General features: G+C 38.2%; 1 protein-coding gene across 1 annotated transcript in view; it reads left to right on the top strand.

Moving 5' to 3' along the window:
* Positions 1-23,948, top strand: part of SLCO4C1 (solute carrier organic anion transporter family member 4C1) — a 90,167-nt gene that overhangs the window by 2,171 nt on the left and 64,048 nt on the right. Inside the window, exon 2 of the mRNA XM_069590187.1 lies at positions 3,539-3,802. Within this exon, the coding sequence (XP_069446288.1) occupies positions 3,539-3,802 (264 nt within the window). The remainder of the gene's footprint in view (positions 1-3,538; positions 3,803-23,948) is intronic.

Genomic DNA, 23,948 nt, shown 5'->3' with positions numbered 1-23,948 from the left:
TTCCCAACCCAGGAATTGAACCCAGGTCTCCTGCATTGCTGGCAGATTCTTTACCAGCTGAGCCACAAGGGAACTGTTAAGGCACTTCAAACCCTGTATCTGTTCACGGATTCTCTTAGGAGTTACTGATGGAGAAGGCGCTGGCAACCCACTCCAGTACTCTTGCCTGGAGAATCCCATGGCTGGAGGAGCCTGGTGGGCTGCAGTCCATGGGGTCGCTAAGAGTCAGACATGACTGAGCAACTTCACTTTCACTTTTCACTTTCATGCATTGGAGAAGGAAATGGCAACGCACTCCAGTACTCTTGCCTGGAGAATCCCAGGGACGGTGGAGCGTGGTGGGCTGCCGTCTGTGGGTTCGCACAGAGCCGAACAGGACTGAAGTGACTTAGCAGCAGCAGCAGCAGCAGCAGCAGGAGTTACTGATAAAAGCCCAGGTTTATACCCTCAGGAAGTTGCAATCTAAGTCTCGATTGGAGGGGTAGATAGGCAGAGGGACAGTGATTCTCATGAAGGAAAGCATGCAGAGAATGAAAGAAATGGAACTTATGCTAGGGTGACAAATTAAGGACAGGGAGCATTGAGATGGAACATCTTCAAGGACATGCTATAAGTTAGCTGCAATTTGATAGTATGTAGATTTTTTGGGGGAGGGGGTCACAGTTTAAAACTTTTGTAAAGAGGCAATTAAGTACTGATGGAAAGAAATGTAATTGGAAAAAAAAATTGGGTTTGAAATAGCTCTTTTTTAAGATTAACAGAAGACTGAATCAAAATATATTCTACCTGTTCTATTCCTGCCCCACTGTCTTAAAGCAACTCAGTGTCGCTTGCACAGGTTAGGTGCTGAGTAAATATTTGTTGATTGCAAAGCAGCTGCAGCTCTTCTCCTAGTGACAGTTTTGTGCTCCAGTTACTTCCTTTTCCACCTTTCTTGTCCCAACCAAAGTTGGCCCTCTCTCAGCATCTTAACCTTAGTTGTCCAAAATCAGTGATTACCAAGCATCTTAAGGTCAAAAGTAAAGTTCAAAGAAATTCAGTTCAGTTTCTCAGCCGTGTCCGACTCTTTCACAAGTAAAAAATTTATCTTATGTTTTAAGACATATTCTGAAACTGCAATATTATTCCAGAATATATATTTTATGTTTAATATAAAATATTGTTAAAAATTATTATCAAATGTAATTGAAATTCTTAGAGAAATGTGTCAAGTTTAACCTGGAGTTACCCTATCTAGAAATCTCCAACTTCAGAAGCGTAATCTGAGATGAAAATGATTCCATAAATTCTTATTTCAGCTTAAGTTTGAATGACTGAAAACATTATCATGTTTCTCAATCTTGATTCTTAGGAAGACTGTTTCCAAGATATTGTATTGTAATAGGTGATTAATTGGTGAAAAAAGACCCAAAACTTGTCAAATGAGTTTACTCAACCCAGCCACTCATCAAAAATAAACAGTATTTCTCTTAGCACTGGCTTTCCTGGTGGCTCAGACAGTAAAGCGTCTTCCTGCAATGTGGGAGACCCAGGTTCAATCCTTGGTCTGGGAAGATCCCCTGGAGAAGGAAATGGCAACCCACTCCAGTACTCTTGCCTGGAAAATTCCATGGACAGAGGAGCCTTGTAGGCTACAGTCCATGGGGTCGAAAAGAGTTGGAGATGACTGAGTGACTTCATTCACTCACTCACTCTTAGCACTTAATTTCCTAATGTACCTCCTAGCTTCTTGCATTTACAGTGGACATAGTATGCAGTCTTTCATGAAATTTCTTTTTTGAAATAAGCAAAGTTCTTGCAGTTTATGTAGTGTAGAATTTACTTTGGGATCCTAGGCTTAAAATGCTATCTTTCCGTAAGGGTCTACAAATTTACTTTCTCAGAATTTTTTTTTACTGTAAAAACAATGAATTCTAATGACTGATTTTTAATCAGTATAGCACATGTTGGGAAGTTGATTTTAGATGGGAACTTTTCAGATTCTCATACAAACTTGGTGGTGGTGGTTTAGTCACCAAGTTGTGTTGACTCTTGCGACCTCATGGACTATAGCCTGCCAGGCTCCTCTATCCATGGGATTTTCCAGGCAAGAATACTGGAGTGGATTGCCATTTCCTTCTCCAGGGGATCTTTCTGACCCAGGAATCGAACCCAGGTCTCCAGCCATGCAGGCAGATTCTTTACTGACTAAGCTATACCTCCTTATAAATCTGTCATTCCTAGCTATTTAGAAATTTTATCTTAAAACATCAAGAGCTATAAATTGGCATATAGATTTATTAAACTGATATGAAAGTAAAAATCATGTTAGGACTTTTAAAATTTGTAAAAAGTTTCTTGCAATATATTCCCAGTTACAGTCTTGATAAAGCAAAATTTGAAGAGATTACAGAGATAATGTCTTGGATATACTCTTTCTATTCATTAATGATTGAAAACAATTCATGGTAGCCTCTTAAGTAAAAAGAATAATCAGTTTGAAACTTTGTAATTTGATTAGATGGTTTTTATTTTCACTTTACAGTAATATCTCAGAGAAGGCAATGGCACCCCACTCTAGTACTCTTGCCTGGAAAATCGCATGGAAGGAGGAGCCTGGTGGGCTGCAGTCCATGGGGTCGCTAAGAGTCGGACATGACTGAGCAACTTCACTTTCACTTTTTACTTTCATGCATTGGAGAAGGAAATGGCAACCCACTCCAGTGTTCTTGCCTGCAGAATCCCAGGGATGGGGGAGCCTGGTGGGCTGCTGTCTCTGGGGTCACACAGAGTCAGATACGACTGAAGTGACTTAGCAGCAGCAGCAGCAGCATAGTAATATGTTAACTTTTGTATAATCAGTATCCTAATTGGACATTTTTGTTGTTAGTCAGATTTGAATTTTCAGCTTTTTCTGGTTTATCTTATATTATTTCATCACAGTTATAATGAGCAGATGAAGTGTAAGTTGTTTATTTTTTATTTTCTGTCACGTTGCCTATGATTTAGAATGCTAGTAATTGAAATAGACTTTTTGTTTGTTTTTGCCCCAGGAACTTTTAAATGATGACTTTAATGACTCTAAGAGTGCTAGAAGAAGATAGAGGTTTAAGAACTCAATTGCACCTTTCATAAGACTAAGTCAAGGATTCGGTGATTTGAACAGTTTTAGCGTTTGACCTCTCAATCACCTATATGTTTTGTAGTCTTCCAAGTGAGGCCCATGGGAATATACTATACCTGGAAACTCTCTAATGAATCAGCTTCATGAGACTTTACCAGTCTCTTTTGTAATTTAAAGAAACATGGTTAACTGTAATTCAGTATGTGATAAACATCAACTTTATGTAACAACTGAAAATTCACAAATGTATAATTTAAAAGCAAACTGATCTGTAAAGGAAATATGTTTGGCTTGCTTAGTTTTGAAACGTTGAGATTTTTTAAATTGGACATTTAAAAATATCAAAAGAAATGAACAAACTTTAGTAATGTCATGTTAATGATCATGCTCTATATGGTAAAGTTGTAAACATAAATTTCCTCTTTTCTCTTTTAGGTATTGTGGTGAATGGCCTAGTAAATATTAGCATTTCCACTATCGAGAAGCGCTATGAATTGCAGAGTTCCCTCACCGGCTTGATATCATCAAGTTATGACATTGCCTTCTGTTTGCTGTCTTTATTTGTATCATTCATTGGTGAAAGAGGACACAAACCAAGATGGCTTGCGTTTGCATCCTTTATGATAGGGCTGGGAGCGCTTGTGTTTTCACTGCCCAAATTTTTTAGTGGAAAATACCAGTTTGGGTCCCTTTTTGAAGGTAAGTTTCTCTTCCCTTCTTGCTTGTATTGGCTCTGTATTGCACCTCACTTGTATGGGTACGTAGGGTAAGGGCTTAGCTGTCTTCCAGTGTTCACTGCTGTGTTATGATGTGATTTGTGTGGAGCAGGAGATTATAGAGACAGATTGGGCATTGTTCATTGCTTCAGTGGATCTCCAAGGTTTTAATCTTCTAATACTCATTCCCCATATTATACACAGTCTTCCTTAAAAAAAGACATGACCTGTTTTGCTTTGCTGGTGGTGTGGCTTCGCTGGGGCTTTAAGATCTAGTTTTTCCTCTTAGTTCTGTTTGCTGTGCTTACAGCTTTTCACCCTGGACCTGTTGACTCCTTATTTGAGAATGAGAGGTGAAACTTACAGGAGTAGGGCTTTTCCTGAGTACTGAAACTAGCTTCACTTTTGACTCTGATTTAGAGACACAGAACTTCATGAGTTACCTAAAATGTTGCTCTGCTCAGTACATTATTTAAAGGCTCAGAAAGGAAGTTTGATTTTTATATTCCTTCTTTTTTTCCTCCAAAGTATCTTTTTTTAATGGAAAACCGATTATGGTGGAGCCCGAGAAATGTGCAAATGAAAGTAGACTTTTTAAACACTTTTGTCCTTCCTGAGACTTTTAATAGCATATATTGAAAAAAAATCAGAGAGCTACAAAATCAGAAGCTTTCAGAGGTTAGGTAAATGAAAAAAATGCTTATAGTAAGAAGAAAGGGGAACTGGGGCCTGCTGCATGATAGTCATTATTTTTAAAAAGTTAAGATTTTATATTTGTATTAGTACTGAAGATTCATATTAACGTGTTAACATTTCCCAAGATCTATTTCCAAGTTGTAGACTGACAACAAATAGGACAGTATTTTCAATAACAAAGTGTATATTATCATGCAGCATGGTTTTAGGGGTGCACATACTAAGTAAGCAGACTCCATTTTAGAAATAAAAATAGAATGTGCAAGTATATGGATCAAGAGAAGATGTTTTAAAAAGGTGCTACAGCTTGAAATGAATGAGATAAGGTGAATGTGTTATCTATAGAAAGAACAGTTACTGGGTTCTACTATATTATCTAAGATTCCATAAAATTTTATTAGGTCAAGTGCACATACTTTCTCTGGGAGTAGTTTTAGAAAGAAGACATGCATGATTTAGTGTAGTATCTTTGATATCTTAATGGTAAGGGAAAAGCTGAATTTTTGTCTGTCACAAGAAATACAAAACTGATTCTGAGATAGCAAAAACAGTATTGTATCGATAGCCTTTAGGTGGTGCTCTTTGTCCTGATTTTAATCCCTCATTTTTCCAGTTGATCAGATACCCTACTGTTATTAAAGTATACAGACTTTGTTTAAAAAAAAAAAAACACTTTAACTCTTTGAACTAAAACATAAACACCTGCTGCAAGTGCAAAAGCCTGATCTGTCCTCAGCTTTCTTCTTATCTTCCTCTCTTCCATACACCGGTTGTATTGCAGCCAGTTTGAATAATTTCTATTTCCCAAAGGGAAATTGCCGCAGATTAAGGAGTGTGTGGCCAGAGATGAAGCCAAGAAGGTTCTTGAAACCAGATTATAAACTTTTAGTATATTATTGTATATCATGCAGGTTTTCACCACATTCATGTTGATGTTTTTCATGATTTTAGTTGAAGTAGATTAGGTAGAGGAATTGGATGAGCTGTAAAATTTTTACTCTAAAGTGACTCATAATTTAAATAATAATTTCTCTATGGAAAATAAAAATAAAAATTCAGTTTGCCCTTATTCTGCCATTGGTATGATGAATATTTATTGATATGGACTCTACCTGATGCCGAAATAATAGCAATGAAACAGTTTTATGCCCTCTGGATTGTATATACTAGTGGGAGGAAATACAAAATAAAGCAACAAACATGATAACTAAAGATTGAGGGGAGTGTGTAAGGGGAGAAATAGTATGAAGTGATAGTGCACACAGGAAACATACATGGGCAAGGAAAGGCTATTGTGATAAAAACTGGATAATGAGGAGCCAGTCGTGAAAGATGATTTCCAGGCAGGAGAGAAAATGATCGCCGGCTTTGGAGTAGGAAACAGCTTGGTAGATTTTAGGAAGTGTCAGTTTTGGCCAGCATTCTCAAAGCTAGGGAAAAAGTAGCTGAGATGAACTTGAGAGGCAGGCAGACCACAGCGTGAGTCATTTGGATTTGTCTTTAAATGCAATGGGAATTCATGAGAGAGTTTTACACAGGGGAGTACATGATCTTATTTATGTTTTTAAATGATCATTTGGCGTCTGTTGTTCTGAGGGACAAGAGTATTTGTGAGGCAATCATCCAGGAGATTTTCACTATAGTTCAGGTGAGCAATAAAGGTGGTTGGGGTGGGGTTGGTAACAGCAGAAATTGAGAGGAGTGACTGATTTTCAATCTGTTTTAGAGGAGAAAGAGATGGGTCTTTATAGTGGGTTGATTGTGAAGAAAGAATGGATAATGAGTCCTTCGTATTTGGTTTGGTCAACTGGGGCCATTTACTCTCGTGTGGAAGACTGGGTAGAACAGAATTGGGAGTGCAAATCAAGAATTCAGGTTTGGACCTAAGTATGAACTGCATGCTGTATATCCAGTGCTGCAATGTATATCTCTAGACATGAATGTTTATGTAAATGTTCAAGTCATTCTTTAGTCTTCATTCCTAGAAATGAAAACACTGGTTAGAAGGGCTTCCTTATTCTAATTATTGATAGGTAATGTCACACTGACTTTTAGGAAAGAATATACAAGTTACTCTTCCACAGTCAATATATGAAAAATGCCTGGTTGCTATTTTGAAATTTTTACATTCTTTTTTCCTGAAAATTTTCCTTAATAGAAATGTCACTGGGGTGTGTTTGTGTGTAAGTGGAGGTGTTTACAATGTAACAGATACAAAACTCAGGGTTGAAATTACGTTAAATATGTAAAGGAAACTGGACACTTACAAATAGAAGGAATGTTAGAAGTTGTGAATCCCTTCTTTTACCATGAAGAAGCTTAGGACAGGGCTTCCCTTGTGTCTCAGATGGTAAAGAATCCACCTGCAATTCAGAAGACCTGGATTCTATCCCTGGGTTGAGAAGATCCCCTGGATTGAAGATCTCAGTCCCCTGGGTTGAGAAGGAAATGGCAACCCACTCCAGTATTCTTGCCTGAAGAATTCCATGGACAGAGGAGCCTGGAGGGCTACAATCCATGGGGTCGCAGAAAGTCAGATACGACTGAGTGACTAACGCACACACACACACACACACACATATGCACACACCCCCTAGGAAAAGAGGTGAAGTGACTTTATAGTGATTTCATAGGTGGTCAATAACAGCTAAGATTAATACTAGTTTTTACGGGCTGTGAAGAAAGCTGAGCGCTGAAGAATTGATGCTTTTGAACTGTGGTGTTGGAAAAGACTCTTGAGAGTCCCTTGGATTGCAGGGAGATCCAGCCAGTCCATTCTAAAGGAGATCAGTCCTGGATGTTCTTTGGAAGGACTGATGCTAAAGCTGAAACTCCAATACTTTTGCCACCTCATGTGAAGAGTTAACTCATTGGAAAAGACTCTAATGCTGGGAGAGATTGGGGGCAGGAGGAGAAGGGGACGACAGAAGATGAGATGGCTGGATGGCATCACCGACTCGATGGATGTGAGTTTGAGTGAACTCTGGGAGTTGGTGATGGACAGGGATGCCTGGCGTGCTGCGATTCATGGGGTCGCAAAGAGTCAGACATGACCGAGTGACTGAACTGACTGACTGACTGATGCTTTGTTTAGGTTTTTAAAATTTTTTATTTATTACTGGTGGTTAATTAAGTGTATCAAATAATTTCAACATTTTTACGAAATTAAACCATTTCTTCCCTAAGTTAATATAGCCAGTTTAATTTTAATTTTTATTGTAGTGTAGTTGATTTCCAATGTTGTTAGTTTCTGCTGTATAGCAAAGTGGATCATGTATGTGTGTGTGAGTTTTCAGTGTGTCTGACTCTTTGCGACCCCATGGACTATAGCCCGCCAGGCTCCTCTACCCATGGAATTCTCCAAGCAAGAATACCGGAGTGGGTTGCCATTCCTTTCTCTGGGGGTCTTTCCGACCCAGGGATTGAACCCAGGTTTCCTGTGTTGCCAGCAGATTCTTCACCGTCTGAGCCACCAGGGAATCCCACATTTACATCTATCCACTCTTTAATTTTAGATTTTTTTCCCACATACACATAGGTCATTACAGAATATTGAGTAGAGTTTCCTGTGCTATACAGTAGGTCCTTATTCGTTACCTATTTTGTATATATAGTGTGTATATGTCAGTTCCAATCTCCAAGCTTATCCCTTCCCCCTTCTCCCTTGTGAAAGTTGCTCAGTTGTGTCTGACTTTTTTGCAACCCCATGAACTATACAGTCCATGGAATTCTCTGGGCCAGAATACTGGAGTGGGTGGCCTTTCCCATCTTCAGGGGAACTTCCCAACCCAGGGATCTAACCCAGGTCTCCCTCATTGCAGGTGGATTCTTTACCAACTAATTTGTCAGAGAAGCCCCTTGGTTACCATAAGTTTGTTTTCTACACCTGTGACTATTTCTGTTTTGTAAATAAGCTCATCTGTACCATTGTTTTAGATTCCACAAGTAAGTAATATCAAATGAAATTTCTTTCTCTGGCTTACTTCACTCAGTGTGGCAATGTCTAGGTCCGTCCATGTTGCTGCAGAGGGTGGTGTTTTGTTCTTTTTTGTGGCATTCCGCTGTGCGCAGGTACCGCACCTTCTTTACCCGTTCCTCTGTCAGTGGACATTTAGGTTGCTTCCATGTCCTCGCTCCTGTAAACAGTGTTGCTGTGAACACTGCAGCATATGTCTATTTTTGAGTTATAGTTTTCTCCATACATATGTCCAGGAGTAGGATTGCTGTATATGGTAGTTCTGTTAGTTTCTTAAGGAACCTCCGTGTTCTCCGTAGTGGCTTTACCAGTTTACATTGCCATGAACAATGGAGGAGGGTTCTCTTTTCTCCACACCCTCTCCAGTATTTATTGTGTGTAAATTTGTTGATGATGACTATTCTGAACTGCGTGTGATAATACCTCATTGTAGATTTAATTTGCATCTGTATACTGATTAGTGATGTTGACCATCCTTTTGTGTGCTTTTGGGCCATCTGTAATAGACAGCCAGTTTTAATGGTCTGTACTAACTTGTCTGCTCAACTGAATTAATCCACTTTTGTAAATACAGGATCGTGTAACCACAAATCTGAGTTATTTATCCAACTCTAAGGAGAATGTTGAAAAAAACTGGAGATTTAAGTGAGAAAAGGAAAACAAATGAATTTGAAAGCTTTTGGAAATAAATTAGAAGGAAATGTGTAATCTTCTTAGGTAATTTTATGTAAATAACCTAAAGAGCATAACATTAAGAAATCATGTTATTTGAATCATACATGTCATTTTAAGTTAACTTGAAACCGACACTGAGAAAATTAATATATTCCTTTGTATGCTTTTTTAGTTGCTGTTGTTTTGAACTTGAGGGAAACCAAACATCAGTTGGGATGAAATACTCTCTGTAAGAGGAAATTAAAGTAATGTAATATAATTGGTAAGCAGAAGAAAACAAAATATGAAATATGATAAGCATGTATAATTTCCACAGGTGTGAGAATAACACAAAAGGAGGTTAAGAATTAGCAAAAAGGAAGAAAAGTGTTTGGGAACAGCTTGAATTTTCTGTTCTATAAAAAATAAATTTAAGTAGGTTTGGGAATTATTTTCTTAAAGAAAATTTTAGTGGAGACATAAGCCTTAGAGGCAATTATCTAACTTTGAATGGAGAAAATAACATTTATCAAAGAGAAGTTTTGCTTGTTGTTATTGGACAAACACAAGAAAAAAGGAAGAATTACTTTCAAAAAAGGAAGGACAAACACAAGAAAGGAAGAATTAATTTCAGGGAAACAAATGCTTCTAGGGGCTAATTTCCTTATATGTTAACCTGAGAATAGAATAATGTCATAAACCGTTTCCAAGCAGATCATACTTGCCACTCATTTTTGCTGTATTTTGGGCTTCCCTGGTGGCTCAGACGGTAAAGAGTCTGCCTGCAACGCGCGAGACCCGGGTCAGACCAATAACAGAACATAACATATTTTAATATAGCTTTTAAATATTGTTAAATTGAAATAAATAATCAAAACTTTGCCACATAACATTTTGTTTTCACCCAAGCACTTTTTAATTTCCTTTGGATGAGTGTTAATTTAATGTTGGTAAATAAAATTATCTTTTCTTCTCTTTGAGACTTTGTGACAGGAGTCGTTAGTAAACACTTAAGAATTATAGAGAACTAATTACTAAATCCAGTAGAGCAGTTTTTCTGTATTGATCAGTTAGTTGGATACATTTTCTTAAGTTGTATTATTTATTGTTTCTCTTTCATATCCTTTTCTCTCTCTCAAAAAAGAAAAAAAAATATATATAGCTCTCAACACTTCCCATTTGCTTAATCACTAAATTTCTAATGTTTAGAAATGGTATTTCAGGGAGCATTTTGCATCAAAGGACTTTAGTTGAGCAGGCTGACTAAAAATGTTGAATTAGGAAAATGGATTAGAGCAGGAGTCAAAATTGCACTTAATTTTTAATTACTGTTTTGTCTTTATCTTGTGTTCTTAAAGCTTTTTTTTTTTTTGAATATGGAATGCTTGCCTGTGGAATACAGGATGCTTTAATTTTGCTTGGCCTCTGAATGTTCCTCCTTCTTCATATTGCTTCTTTCTTATGAAAATCACTTTTATTTTTCTTAGATTTAAATTTTACTATAATGAAATAAAGAGGGGAGGTGGTTTCTTAGGTTAAAATATATAGTAGTGTAATAAAGTGAATTATTTAAAATGATCTTTAAATTTAATATACAATAGTGAAAGAGCTAGAGCTAACTGTTAGGGATATTCAGTGCCTTAGAAGAAACTACTACTGTTTTTAATATCACTGTTTTTACTGTTTCCCAGACTACCTACCTTAATGTAGCCAGCTTTGTTGAAATTCACATGACCTAACTTCTGAAATAGAGGAAACTCACAGAGAAAAATAAGTAGGGAGGCATGTTTCAATGAGATGTTAACACAAAGTCAGTTCTGCCCACAGTTATAGTTTGCAGACAGATACACATTTTAAAGTTCATGGTCTTGATAGTATGAATTATCCTAGATGGTTGGTACCCTTATTTAATGCCCTGTGGGGATCCTAATTCTAATTCAAGAAGTGAGACTCAGGAATTTATGTTTTTAAAAATCACCCAGGTTATTTTAGAAGTCCATTTTGGGAAATGCGTGTCCAGTTTAGAATTTCCTTATTTTGTAGCGTCAACTGTGGACATGTAAATAAATGTTTTTTTTTCATTTCAGGATTATTACTTTATATTTTCCTTTAAAACAGGAGTTTCACAAACATCAGGAAATACTACCTACTTTACTGTAGCCAGTTTTGTTGAAATTCACATGATCTAACTTCTGAAATAGAGGAAACTCACAGAGAAAAACAAGGAGGGAGGCATGTGTCAATGAGATGTTAGCACAAACTCAGTTCTGCCCACAGTTATAATTTGCAGACAGATACACATTTTAAAGTTCATGGTCTTGAACAAGAGAAAGTAATGTTGCTACATTTACCAAAATATGATCTGCCAAGCCGAGTTTCTGACGGTATCAGGGATATGTTAAGAATGGATTCCCCTAGTTCAGTGAGTTTGGGAAAAGATGAGTTAGGGGATATGAAATGTACAGTTTTGAACTTATTGACCAAAGAACTCCATAGATATGCTTGTCCCTTTTACCCTGCTTCCACTATTCACTTTACATTTTCTCCTCCAGATTATTGAATTTAGAAACTTCATTATGGCCAGCACCTATAACAACATATGATGGATAGTAGGTACCTTAGAAATGCTTGTTGAGTTATCAGACATGTAAATGAATGACTGGACCCCTTCAGAAGAGGCATGTTAGGAGTATGATGACTTGTTCTTTCACAGAAGGCAGTAAGGGTAGGTAATGGCAGATAAAGGCAGTCTGGGATTCTCTGTCCACATTTTCTATTAGCTTGGCCTTATGGAACCCAAAATTACTCCATAAAGAATACTTTTCCTTTCTTTGGCCACTGACTTGGAAAGAATTGTAAGTTATCAGAGTCAAAGATTATTTGCCATAAATGACCTTTATGGATAAGATTTGGGATCTGAAAAATTTGCAACATGAAAAAGGAAGCTAAAATGAGAAGCATATTCAGAAATAGAAGCAAAATGCATTGATATTCTATTTTTGGCTTTCATCTTAATTGCTTGCTAAAATATTGATTTCACTATCTACTGTACTTCTAAAGTGATACTAAAATGTCCAGTGTTTTTGGATAGACTTTAGTAGTGATTATCCGTATTTATCTTCGTGTGTGAAATAAAAGGAAATGTTCTGATAGGGCATTCAAGCGGACCATAGGCATAGTTGTGTCTAACCAGATGTAATATATGGGAGGTAATGATTAAGCAATGCTTTTTGTAGCTTCCTCAGAATGGTTGGTAAAAATTGTGGTAAGAAAAAAATGAGGAAATTCAATTTTATTGGTCACTAGTTCTTAAAAATGCACAAATCAGCCAGTGTGTTTTACTGTATTTTTTCTTTTATTTTAGTGGTATTAGCACATTACATTGAATGAAAGTTTCAGTAGTATAACAGGGATGTTAAGGTCAGACAAAATAGTTCAAATTTTTGCTTGAGCACTGGATGATAGAGCTATGTGATCCTGCACAGGTTTTTTCCAACTATAAATCATGATGGTAGTAGTAACTGCTACTTCATAGGAAATTACACACAGTGCTAAGGCAGTGCCTGGTATGGGTATAAGTTCGCATCAAATAATAGTAACGAATAAAAATTATGTTCATGATAATTAACAGCTATTTTAATGTAAAAAATTGCCTTTCTTGGTTTGTTTTAGTTATTATCAATGGTAGTAACAATATGGACAACTAAAAATCTTTCAGTCTAATACATATGTTTTTGTAAGTGCCATTTGATATCAGCATATCCCAAAATCTGGCTAAACTTGATTTGCTGTAGCTAAATTAATTGGGGCTACTCAATATAACATACTGAAATATTACCTTTTAAATAGCCAAGGTGCCTCTTTCTAAATAGTTTTAATTTTTTCTTTATTTTGAATATGATATGTCCCTTTGGCAGCCAATCAGAAGATAGAAAAATTTAAAAAAATGATATAAAAGGAGAAAAACTAGAATATATGGAATAAAAGGAAGTAAGTCTGCATGATAACACATCCTAGATAGCACACTACCAGTAGTTCAGCCTTTTAATGTATATACATAGTCAAATGTGTATTCACAAGTAGTTATGCATGATTGCACTTTTACATTACATAGTCATTAATATCATAGTCCTTGGATCCATCCATAGTCATTGGATGGCTGGATGCCATCACTGACTCGATGGACATGAATTTGAGCAAGCTCCAGGAGTTGGTGATGGACAGGGAAGCCTGGTGTGCTGCAGTCCATGGTGTGGCAAAGAGTCAGACACAACTGATGACTGAGCTGAACTGAGTCATTAGTACATTCTCATGCCTTCTTACTAACCTGTATACATATTCATATATCTTTATATCACATTTTCATATATATATACCAATGCACATTTTAAGGGAAACAATATTTTAAACTTATGAGTATCTATTTTTTAACTTAGAATATATGTGGGATATTGTAAATATTAAAAAAGACAAAACTGAAGAATATTTATGCTTTTATATTGTTTCATTTTATAGATAATCTATTTAACCGACCCTTCTTTGTTGTGATTTTTATTAATGCATTTTATTTTTCTGGTTAGAAAAGTTCTGTTGGCCATGGCAGACAATTGGAGTAATACTAAATAGTAGAAAGAGGGGGGAAAAGTTCATTATTATTCTTTCCTCAAGAGAGCAACTTTGGGATTGTCTTAATATTTTTATTGTGTATGTCTCTTATAGAGTTAGTATAATATTTTTCATAGTTTACAACATATGAGCATTCTTGTTCTTGTACCATATTCAATTATATATATTAACCATTCTCACAGAGCTAAATAATTACATTTTAAAAGTTTTCTTTTGAAAAGAAATCATAAATTTCTTTTGAATAATAAATCATCTCATAACATTTTTATGTTTAAAAATTGTACTATACTTTGGTAGTTATACAGTTCTTAACATTTTGAAATTGACTTTTTTCATTCAGAATAATTCTGTAAAGACTCATCAGAGTTGAGTTTATTAATTACTCTTTCCTTTTTATTGCTAATTAGTAAGTTTTTCATGGTATCGATTTACCATGTTTTGTTCAACCATTCATCTGCTAAAGGGCATTTGAGTTGACCTTAGTTTTTTGGCTATCCCAAGTTAAATTATAAGCATTTGTATACGGATTTTTGTGTGAACATACTTTTCAGTTCTCTGGGATGGACGCCTCAGAGTAAATCTGATGGGTCGTAAGATAGTTCTCTGCTTCGTTTATTACTGTTTCCCAGAGTGACAGTACCATTAGCAAGGTATGAATGATCCAGTTTATCTACGTCCTTGCCAACATTTCTTGCTGTCATTACTTTAAAAGTTTTTTTTCTAGTATTTATTTTTATTTATTTGTCTGTGCTGGATCTTAGTTGCTCCACACGAGATATTCGATCTTTGTTGTGACATGCGGTAATTTTTAGTTGCAGCATGTGATCTCTTTAATTGGGCCATGTGGGATCTAGTTCATGAAAAAAAGATGGAAACCAGGCCCCCTGAATTGGGAACATGAAGTCCTAGCCACCGGACCACTAGGGAATTCCCCCTCAGTATTTTTTACTTTACCCATTTTGATAGGTTGTAGTGAAATCTTGTTATGCTTGTAATCTGCATTTCCCTAATGGCTAATGATGTTGAGCATCTTTGCTTGTGCTCTTTTGCCATCTGTTTGTCCTTCATGTAATATCTTTTAAAAAATTTTTTGTCCATGTTCTAACTAGATTGTTTATTTTTTACTGTAGAGTTTTGAAAGTTACTTATGTATTCCGAGTACTAGATCTTTGTCACATAGGTAGTTTGCAAATATTCTCATCTTGTCTGCAGCTTATCCTTTTCAATATCATTAACAGAGATTTTCACAGAGCAAAAAAATTTTAATTTGAGTGAAATTCAGTTTCTCTCTTTTTCCTTTTGTTGTCAAGCCTAAGAACTCATTTCCTAGTCCTTGATCTCAAAGGTTTTTTATTTATTTTCTTCAGAAAGTTTATCAGTTCAATTCAGTTCAGTTGCTCAGTTGTGTCCGACTCTGCGACCCCGTGGACTGCAGCATGCCAGGCCTCCCTGTCCATTGCCAACTCCTGGAGTTTACTCAAACTCATGTCCATTGCATCGGTGATGCCATCCAGCCATCTCATCCTCTGTCCCCTTCTCCTCCTCCTGCCTTCAATCTTTCCCAGCATCAGGGTCTTTTCTAAGGAGTCAGTTCTTCGCTTCAGGTGGCCAAAGTACTGAAGCTTCATAAGTCCTTCCAATGAATATTCAGGGGTGATTTCTTTTAGGATGGACTGGTTGGATCTCCTTGCAGTATAAGGGACTCTCAGGAGTCTTCTCCAACACCACAGTTCAGAAGCATCAATTCTTCTGTGTTCAGCTTTCTTTATAGTCCAACTCTCACATCCATCCGTGACTACTGGAAAAACCATAGCTTTGACTAGAGGGACCTTAGTCAGCAAAGTAATGTCTGTGGTTTTTAATATGCTGTCTAGGTTGGTCATAATTTTTTTTCTAAGGAGCAAGTGTCTTCTAATTTCATGGCTGCAGTCACCATCTGCAGTGATTTTGGAGCCCAAGAAAATAGTCGGTTTCTGTTTCCATTGTTTCCCCTTCTATTTGCCATGAAGTAATGGGACTGGATGTCATGATCTTATTTTTTTGAATGTTGAGCTTTATTCCAGCTTTTTCACTCTCCTCTTTCACTTTCATCAAAAGACTCTTTAGTTCCTCTTCGCTTTCTGCGATAAGGGTGGTGTCATCTGCATATCTGAGGTTATTGATACTTCTCCTGGCAGTCTTGATTCCAGCTTGAGCTTCATCCAGCCTGGCATTTCACATGATGTACTCTGCGTATAAGTTAAATAAACAGGGTGGCAATATGCAGCCTTGATGTACTCCTTTCCCAATTTGGAACCAGTCTGTTTATAGTTCTCCATTTTCCATTTAAATCTGATACATCTTGAGTTGATATGACTCTTTATATTTGTATTATTTGTTTTTTTGACTCATCTTTATATTTCCAATTAACATTCTGTTTATATTTTAAAAAGAGAAATGTGTAACTAATGTACTTGCCACAATAATCATTACCAGCTTTTTGTTCATTGTTTAGTTGTTCAGACCTGTCTGATTCTTTGCAACCCCATAGACTGCAATGTTGACTGCACGCCAGGAGTCACTGGTTCAGAGAAATCCTGAAATCCCACTGGGAAGCTGTCATGCTTGTTCCTTGAGTAAACTCTCTTCCAACTTCTTGGGAGGGGCTTCACAATTCATTTTTCTCTGTTGGTCCTGTTTTATAATTATCCCTGGCTATATTTGGATGCTTAAATGTTGTATTAGCTTGTTTCTTGCCTATAAAGATTAGGGAACTGAGGGTCATTTTAATGCTTATTCAGTCATAATTTCTCCTAGAAGAGGCTAATGGTTCATTTAATAGTGTAGATGTTTCAGAAACTAATTGATTCAGGTATTGTTGTTGTTTAGTCCCTCAGTCGTGTCCAACTCTTTGTGACCCCATAGACTGCAGCACGTCAGGCTTTCCTGTCCTTCACCATCTCCCAGAGCTTGCTCAAACTCATGTCCATTGAGTCAGTGATGCCATCCAACCATCTCATCCTCTGTCGTCCCCTTCTCCTCCTGCCTTCAATCTTTCCCAGCATCAGGGTCTTTTCCAGTGAGTCAGCTCTTGGATCAGGTGGCCAAAGTATTGGAGCTTCAGCTTCAGCATCAGGCCCTTCAATGATTATTCAGGATTGATTTCCTTTAGGATTGACTGGTTTGATCTCCTTGCAGTCCAGGTGACTCTCAAAAATCTTCTCCAGCACCAAAGTTCAAAAGCATCAGTTCTTCGGCACTCAGCCTTCTTTATGGTCCAACTCACATCTGTACACGACTACCGGAAAAACCATAGCTTTTGACTATACATTATTTTGTCAGCAAAATAATGTCTCTGCTTTTTAATATGGTTTCTAGTTTTGTCATGGCTTTTCTTCCAAGGAGCAAGTGTCTTTTCATTTCATGGCTACAGTCACCATCTGCAGTGATTTTGGATCCCAAGAAAATCATTTCACATGATTCAGGTTTATGTGCCAATAATTACACTCTAAGTTTTGCACTGTGTCTTGTCTCTTTGGACTTAGTTAAGCTTTTCAGAGTAAGGAAGAGTCAAACCCTTTGGCACTTTTCCCTGAGCCTTATTTTCCAATTAAAAGTATTTGCTTGAAGTGCTGGTCAATAAAAACAAGTAGGTTAGTAGTATGAGAGATATGCCTATGGTTACTTGTGCCTTCCAAATCTATTTCCATCCATGTACAGTAGGTAACACATACTTCATGATGGAGAGTTCAGGTTGCAGTGTCTATAATCCTGTTTATGTCTAACATACCAGCATCTAAGAGCAAACCAACAGTTGCTTTTCAAAACAATAATGTATGCCAAAAAGCTTAGTCTTAACTGCAAAAACCCAGGGGTCTTCCCTTTGGAGACCAGCCAGAGGCTTCCTACATCTTCCCAGTCTGCCATAAACACTGCCCAAACCTGCTGTAAGAACTTTATCATGTTCTAGAACTCAGAACTCAGAAGGCTTCTGAGCAACACAGGTCAATTAAAATAGACTGTGGAGTAGATAACACCAAGGCTATGGCCCCACTCCCTGTTAGTGGCATGGGATGTATTTTGCTTGGGGTCACCTTAATCCACTCAGTGCCATTAACAGCGAGTGGGGCCATAGCTTTGGTTTTATCTACTCCATAGTCATTTTAATTGACCTGTATTGCTCAAAGGCCTTCTGAGTTCTGAAACATGATAAAGTTCTTGAAGCAGGTGTGGACAATGTTTATGACTGTTTATGGCAGACTGTCCAAAGAACACAGTCATAAATATTGTCCATACCCATTGGCCATACCTGAAGCTGAAGCTCCAAATACTTTGGCCACCTGATGGGAAGAACTGATTCCTTAGAAAAGACCTTGGTGCTGGGAAAGATTGAAGGCAGGAGGAGAAGGGACAACAGAGGATGAGATGGTTGGATGGCATCACTGATGCAATGGGTATGAGTTTGAGTAAGCTTAGGCAGTTGGTGATGGACAGGGAGGCCTGGTGTGTTGCATTCCATGAGGTTGCAAAGAGTCGGACACGACAGAGCGACTGAACTGAACTGGACTGATGGCAGACTGGGAACATGGAGGAAGCCTCTGGCAAGTCTTCACAGGGAGGACCCCTGGGTTTTTAGTAAGGCTGAGCTCTTCTGCCTACGTTATTCTTTTGAAAAGCAACCATTGGTTTGCTCCTCAGTGCTGGTGTGTTAGACATAAACAGGATAACGATCACTGTGCAACCTGAACTCCTCATCATGAAGTATGTTACTACTGTGGTGGTGGTGGTTGAGTTGCTCAGACGTGTCTGACTCTGACCCTGTGGACTGTAGCCTGCCAGGCCCCTCTGTCCATGGGATTCTCCAGGCAAGAATACTGGAGTGGGTTGCCATTTCCTTCTCCAGGGGATCTCCCAGACCCAGGATTGAACTTGAGTCTCCAACACTGCAGGCAGATTCTTTACTAGCTGAGCTACAAGGGAACAAATCATGAAATTAGACATGTGAAAGTTGGACATTTTGTTGTTAAATGAAATGGCAGATGAAAATAAATTTGAAAAGTGCAAGTAACTATAGGCATATATCTCATACTACTAGCCTACTTGTTTTTTATTGACTTGCACTTCCCTTTTTTCCAATGGAGAAAGGTTGCTATAGGCAGGAGTAAGCATGATTTTACTACAAAACCCTAGATGTCCTCATTACAAGGATCTCACAGAGTTCCTTGTGACTGGCTAACAGAGCAGGAAAAGGTGTAGCCTGGTTTACAGAGGGTTTTTGCTGGCACCTACCAAAAGTGAAGATTTTGTAGAGAAACCCCACTCAGGCATGTCCCTAAAAGCCAATCGACTATGGAAATTCTGTTTTGATAGAAGAGAAGGCCTGAGGTACAGATTTTCATTGATTCACACTCAATAATCTGGGCTTCTCTCGTGGCTCAGACAGTAAAGAATCTTCCTGCAGTGTGGGAGACCAAGGTTTAATTCCTGGGTCAGGAGGATCCCTTGGAGAAGGAAATGGCAACCCACTCCAGTATTCTTGCCTGGAAAATCCCATGGACAGAGGAGTCTGGTGGGCTATAGTACATGGGGTCACAAAAGAGTTGGACACGACTGAGCGACTAACTCTTCCATGCACAACACTCTAATAGATAAGCTGGCCAGTCAGAAGCTTGAAAACAAAACAAAACAAAAATGAAAGTTGTTAACAAGGTAATTTTAATAGTATGCTATGAGATAATACATACGTATAGTAGACTGTAGCCATGAAGTTAAAAGATGCTTGCTCCTTGGAAGGAAAGCTATGACAAACCTAGACAGCATATTATTAATAAAGACCAGAGACATTACTTTGATGGCAAAGGTATCTTTTGTCAAAGCTATTGTTTCTCCAGTAGTCATGTACAGATGTGAGAGTTGGATCAAATAGAAGGCTGAGTGCCCAAGAATTGATGCTTTGTAACTGTGGGGTTGGAGGAGACTCTTGAGAGTCCCTTGGACTGCAGGGAGTTCAAACCAGTCAGTCCTAAAGGAAGTCAATCCTGAATATTCATTGGAAGGACTGATGCTGAATCTGAAGCCTAGCATGTAAAGGTGTTTTTGCCACTTGTTAACTTGAGGGCATCCTTTGTAGAAGACTCTCTCAATCAGGAGGAAAATATGGTCTGTCCAGTGAGTGTCAATCAGTGTTTTTCCCCAGCCACTGTACTTTTTGTGGAATTGACCCATTTTAAAAATGACCACGTAGTAGAGAAGGAAGCTAAACATGGGTTCAAAATGATATTTCCCTCCTCATAGACTGGTCTAACTCCTGTATTGCAGATGCATTACCCAATTTACCAACTTCAGGGTCCAGTCCTGAGAGCAATGATTTGGTAACATTCCCTAGGGCAACCGATACACCCCAGGACAGCCAGAATATATCTATCCTGGTTGCAGTTTGTCTTCTTAAGACAAATATATATTCTAGACATGAATTTATTTTTACCACCTGTGATGCTTCTAGCAACACTCAATGTTGTTTGACTTACTCAATTCATTATTATAGCTAACTTCTGAAGTTGCATCATTTCTGATGAAGAAATTCATTTGCAGCAGAATTATGGTAACAGATTTCTGCTCATGAAATTCACTTGTGTGTCTTACTATGTACCCCAGCACCCAGAAGTCTCTGACTTGGTAGAATAGTGTCAGTTTTTTTATAACTTGCAGAATAAGATTTCCTTCTCTATACCTACTTCTATATACCTTCTCATGGTATATTTATTAAGTGGGGCAGAATGCATTCTGTGTTGCTGGGACCTCCACAGCCAGCATACATAGGGTTCTGAACCAGGGAGTGGCAGTGGGTTGGAGCCTTTTAGTACTGTACCTAAAAATCTACTTACAGAATTTGTTTCCAGCCTTAGTCTTCATACTAAATAATCAACAGGTAGAGAAGATGACCACTGAATTTGCAGAAGTGATGGATCCTTGTTAAGAAGGGGAAATTGGGTTGTTTTTAATCACTGGCAAGGCAGAGTGTATTTTGGACCGAGGGTTCCTGTTAATATCCCCGTACCCAGTCAGTTCAGTCACTCAGTTGTGTCCGACTCTTTGCGACCTCATGGAGTGCAGCATGCCAGCCCTCCCTGCCCATCACCAACTCCTGGAGCTTACTCAAACTCATGTCCATCGAGTTGATAATGCCATCCAACCATCTCATCCTCTGTTGTCCCCTTCTCCCACATTCAATCTTTCCCAGCATCAGGGTATTTTCAAAAGAGTCAGCTCTTCGCATCAGGTAGCAAAAGTATTGGAGTTTCAGCCTCAGCATTAGTCCTTCCAATGAACACCCAGGACTGCTCTCCTTTAGGGTGGACTGGTTGGATCTCCTTGCAGTCCAAGGGACTCTCAAGAGTCTTCTCCAACACCACAGTTCAAAAGCATCAATTCTTCGGTGCTCAGCTTTCTTTATAGTGCAACTTTCACATATCCAGTAGTACTTGTTAAAAGGAAACCTGTGGAGTGTGGCCGACTGTGCACAGAGCCCACTCGCGGGCTGCCAGACCTTGCTGAGCAGAATGTGCGGCTGGCTGGCCTCTGCAGCCCTGCTGAGGGACACGTGCTGCTGTCCGCGGTGGTCTCCCCGAGGTGTCTGCTCGCTTAGGGGTCGGGCCCTCCACAGACAGGGGCGAAAGGATGGAGAAACAGCCCTGAGTCTTGGACCAGGCGTTGCTGCAGTTCCTGTTGTGTCCTCTCTCCAATAAGCTGCTCAATGAAGCATTAATGAATTGATGAATGAAGAATTAGGAATAGCCTATGCAATTACTGATGGGGTTCCTAATATGATACCACAGGCAGCTAGGATGACACATCAGAATAGAAGCAGGAAGAAGTGGAGCAGCATTAGATTATATTTAAAAGCAGCACACACAAGTCAATATGCTAAGTACCATCTACCTTTTAAAAGGTCAGAGTGGCAGGGAAGAAGGTTTCTGTCTGTCCGTGCACTGACTGTCCTTGTTCTGTTGGTATCTTCAGCAGGGGTTTTACGGACTGTGTGGAGCAATACTTCCCCCAGGGCTGCACTGGCACCACCAGCCTGTGCTTTTACCGTCAGCTGTTGCTGATTACCATATCTGTTTATGTGTTCTTCCACCTTTGGACTTGGACGGGTATTAACCTCTTCTGGCATAAATAAGGGAACCAGAGCCAAGATGGTATATCCTCATGATATGCTTAAGTGTCTGTCTCTGAAAGCCTGATCACATGGAAATATTGGAAACCCATTTACTGTGCTGGAAAGATGCTTTACCTAGTGTCTCTCAGAGGTCTAGGACTATGGGAAGCTTAAGCTGCAGAGGCTTCTTTAACATACCTTGGTTCTGCCCTGTGGTTTTCTGAAGGTTCTCATTTATATACTAGGGGTATCAGAAGAAACATGTCAAAAGAATGTCTTGTTGGAAATTAACAGCCCCAGCCATCAACTTGTGACTTATTCCATTCGTAATGAAATGTTACTGATTGAAAATTTTATGTTTATTTTAGATTCAAAGTCTTTGGTAAAGTCATATGATAAGGATGACTGAAATAGTTCTGAAGAAGCTATGTTGGAATAGTTGTAGAGAAATGCATTTGAACTCATGTCATTTAAAGCTATAAATAAAATGGAAATTTCATGGATGTGCCAATATTTCGAGTTTGTAAAATCACCTTCACTTCTTTGGCATCAGATGCGTACATTAATTATAATAAAATAAATAAAAAGATACTGATACTTTCCATTAAAAAAAAAGGAGCCCTGTGGCAACCTAATGGAGACAGAACAGCTGAAGACTTATAAATACTGTAAAATCCCTCATCAACTGAGAGACAGGCAGGTGGTAAGGAAACAGCCTGGATGATAGAAGACGTGATTACAGAAAGGAGAATTACCAAGCTTGTCAGCTGTCTGATTTATTAGAATAAGCCACATGGACGATATTGCCATGTGGCTTCTAGTTGGATTCAGCCAGTGGGAGTTTGCATGTGGGAAAGGAGGGATTCTCCTGCTTATTCTCCTGGTGTGAAAGTTGCTATGTGTCTCTGCCTAAGGCCACATTGCTGCAATTTCAGTAACTGCCCAGTCACACCCAGTGTTTCTTCCTTTAACTGCCTTTGTAAAAAAAAAAAAAAAAAACACTCATAAAGCATCCATACAAAAATCTTAAATTTGCTTGTTATCTCTTTTATCTGTGCCCTACTGCAACCTTAAATCATATATAAAAATATATACATATTCTAATTTGACTCTTAACAAATATTTTGATTTAAGCTCTTCCTTGCAAATGGCTGTTGTTTTGAAGTGAAATTGTGCTAATGTTGCCATTTAGTCACTAAGTCACACTGGAATCTTTTGCAACCCCATGGACTGTAGCCTGCCAAACTTCTCTGTCCATGGGATTTCCCAGGCAAGCATACTGGAGTGGGTTGCCATTTCCTTCTCCAGAGTATCTTCCCTGCCCAGGGACTGAACCCAGGTCTCCTGCACTGACAGGTGGATTCTTTACTGCTGAGCCACTTTGGAAGCCCAATTGTGCTAATACTTCATACAAAGTGAGAAACTTTTTATTTTCTTCCCTATATTGGAACAGTTTAAATAGCATACATGGATTGATTGTTCTTGATGGAGCTTTGATATACATTCTCTAGAGAAACTGTTTTGGATACGTTGATTTTAGAAGTACACTTTTGATTCCTATTTCAACTTATTCCTGAATCCTGTGAAAGTGAAAGTCACTCAGTTGTGTCCAACTCTTTGTGACCCCATGGACTATACAGTCCATGGAATTCTCTAGGCCAGAATACTGGAGTGAGTTCCCAACCCAGGGATCAAACCCAGGTCTCCTGCATTGCAGGCAGATTCTTTATCAGCTGAGCCACAATAGATTCATTCAAATTTTATATCATTTGTAGTCAATATTTTTATTTTAAGAGATTTTAAATTTATTGGTATATGCTTATACATATAATTTTCTAACGTTTAAAAAAATCTTTTATGCATTTATAGTCATTCCTGTTATATTCATGATATGCAATTCCAATTTTCCTGTCTTTTAATGGGTTAATGGCCTGTTAGGTCCAGAGTTTCTATTGTACTTTAGAGATGATAAGGAGATCAACTTTTAAATCTTATTATTAAAAAGTTTTTGTCTCTTTATCTTAAAGTCAGGAGCTCTTA

The sequence above is a fragment of the Ovis canadensis genome, chromosome 5, assembly GCF_042477335.2.
Source record: "Ovis canadensis isolate MfBH-ARS-UI-01 breed Bighorn chromosome 5, ARS-UI_OviCan_v2, whole genome shotgun sequence".
NCBI classification, from domain to species: Eukaryota; Metazoa; Chordata; class Mammalia; order Artiodactyla; family Bovidae; genus Ovis; species Ovis canadensis.
This window is presented reverse-complemented; position numbering and strand designations above follow the sequence as displayed.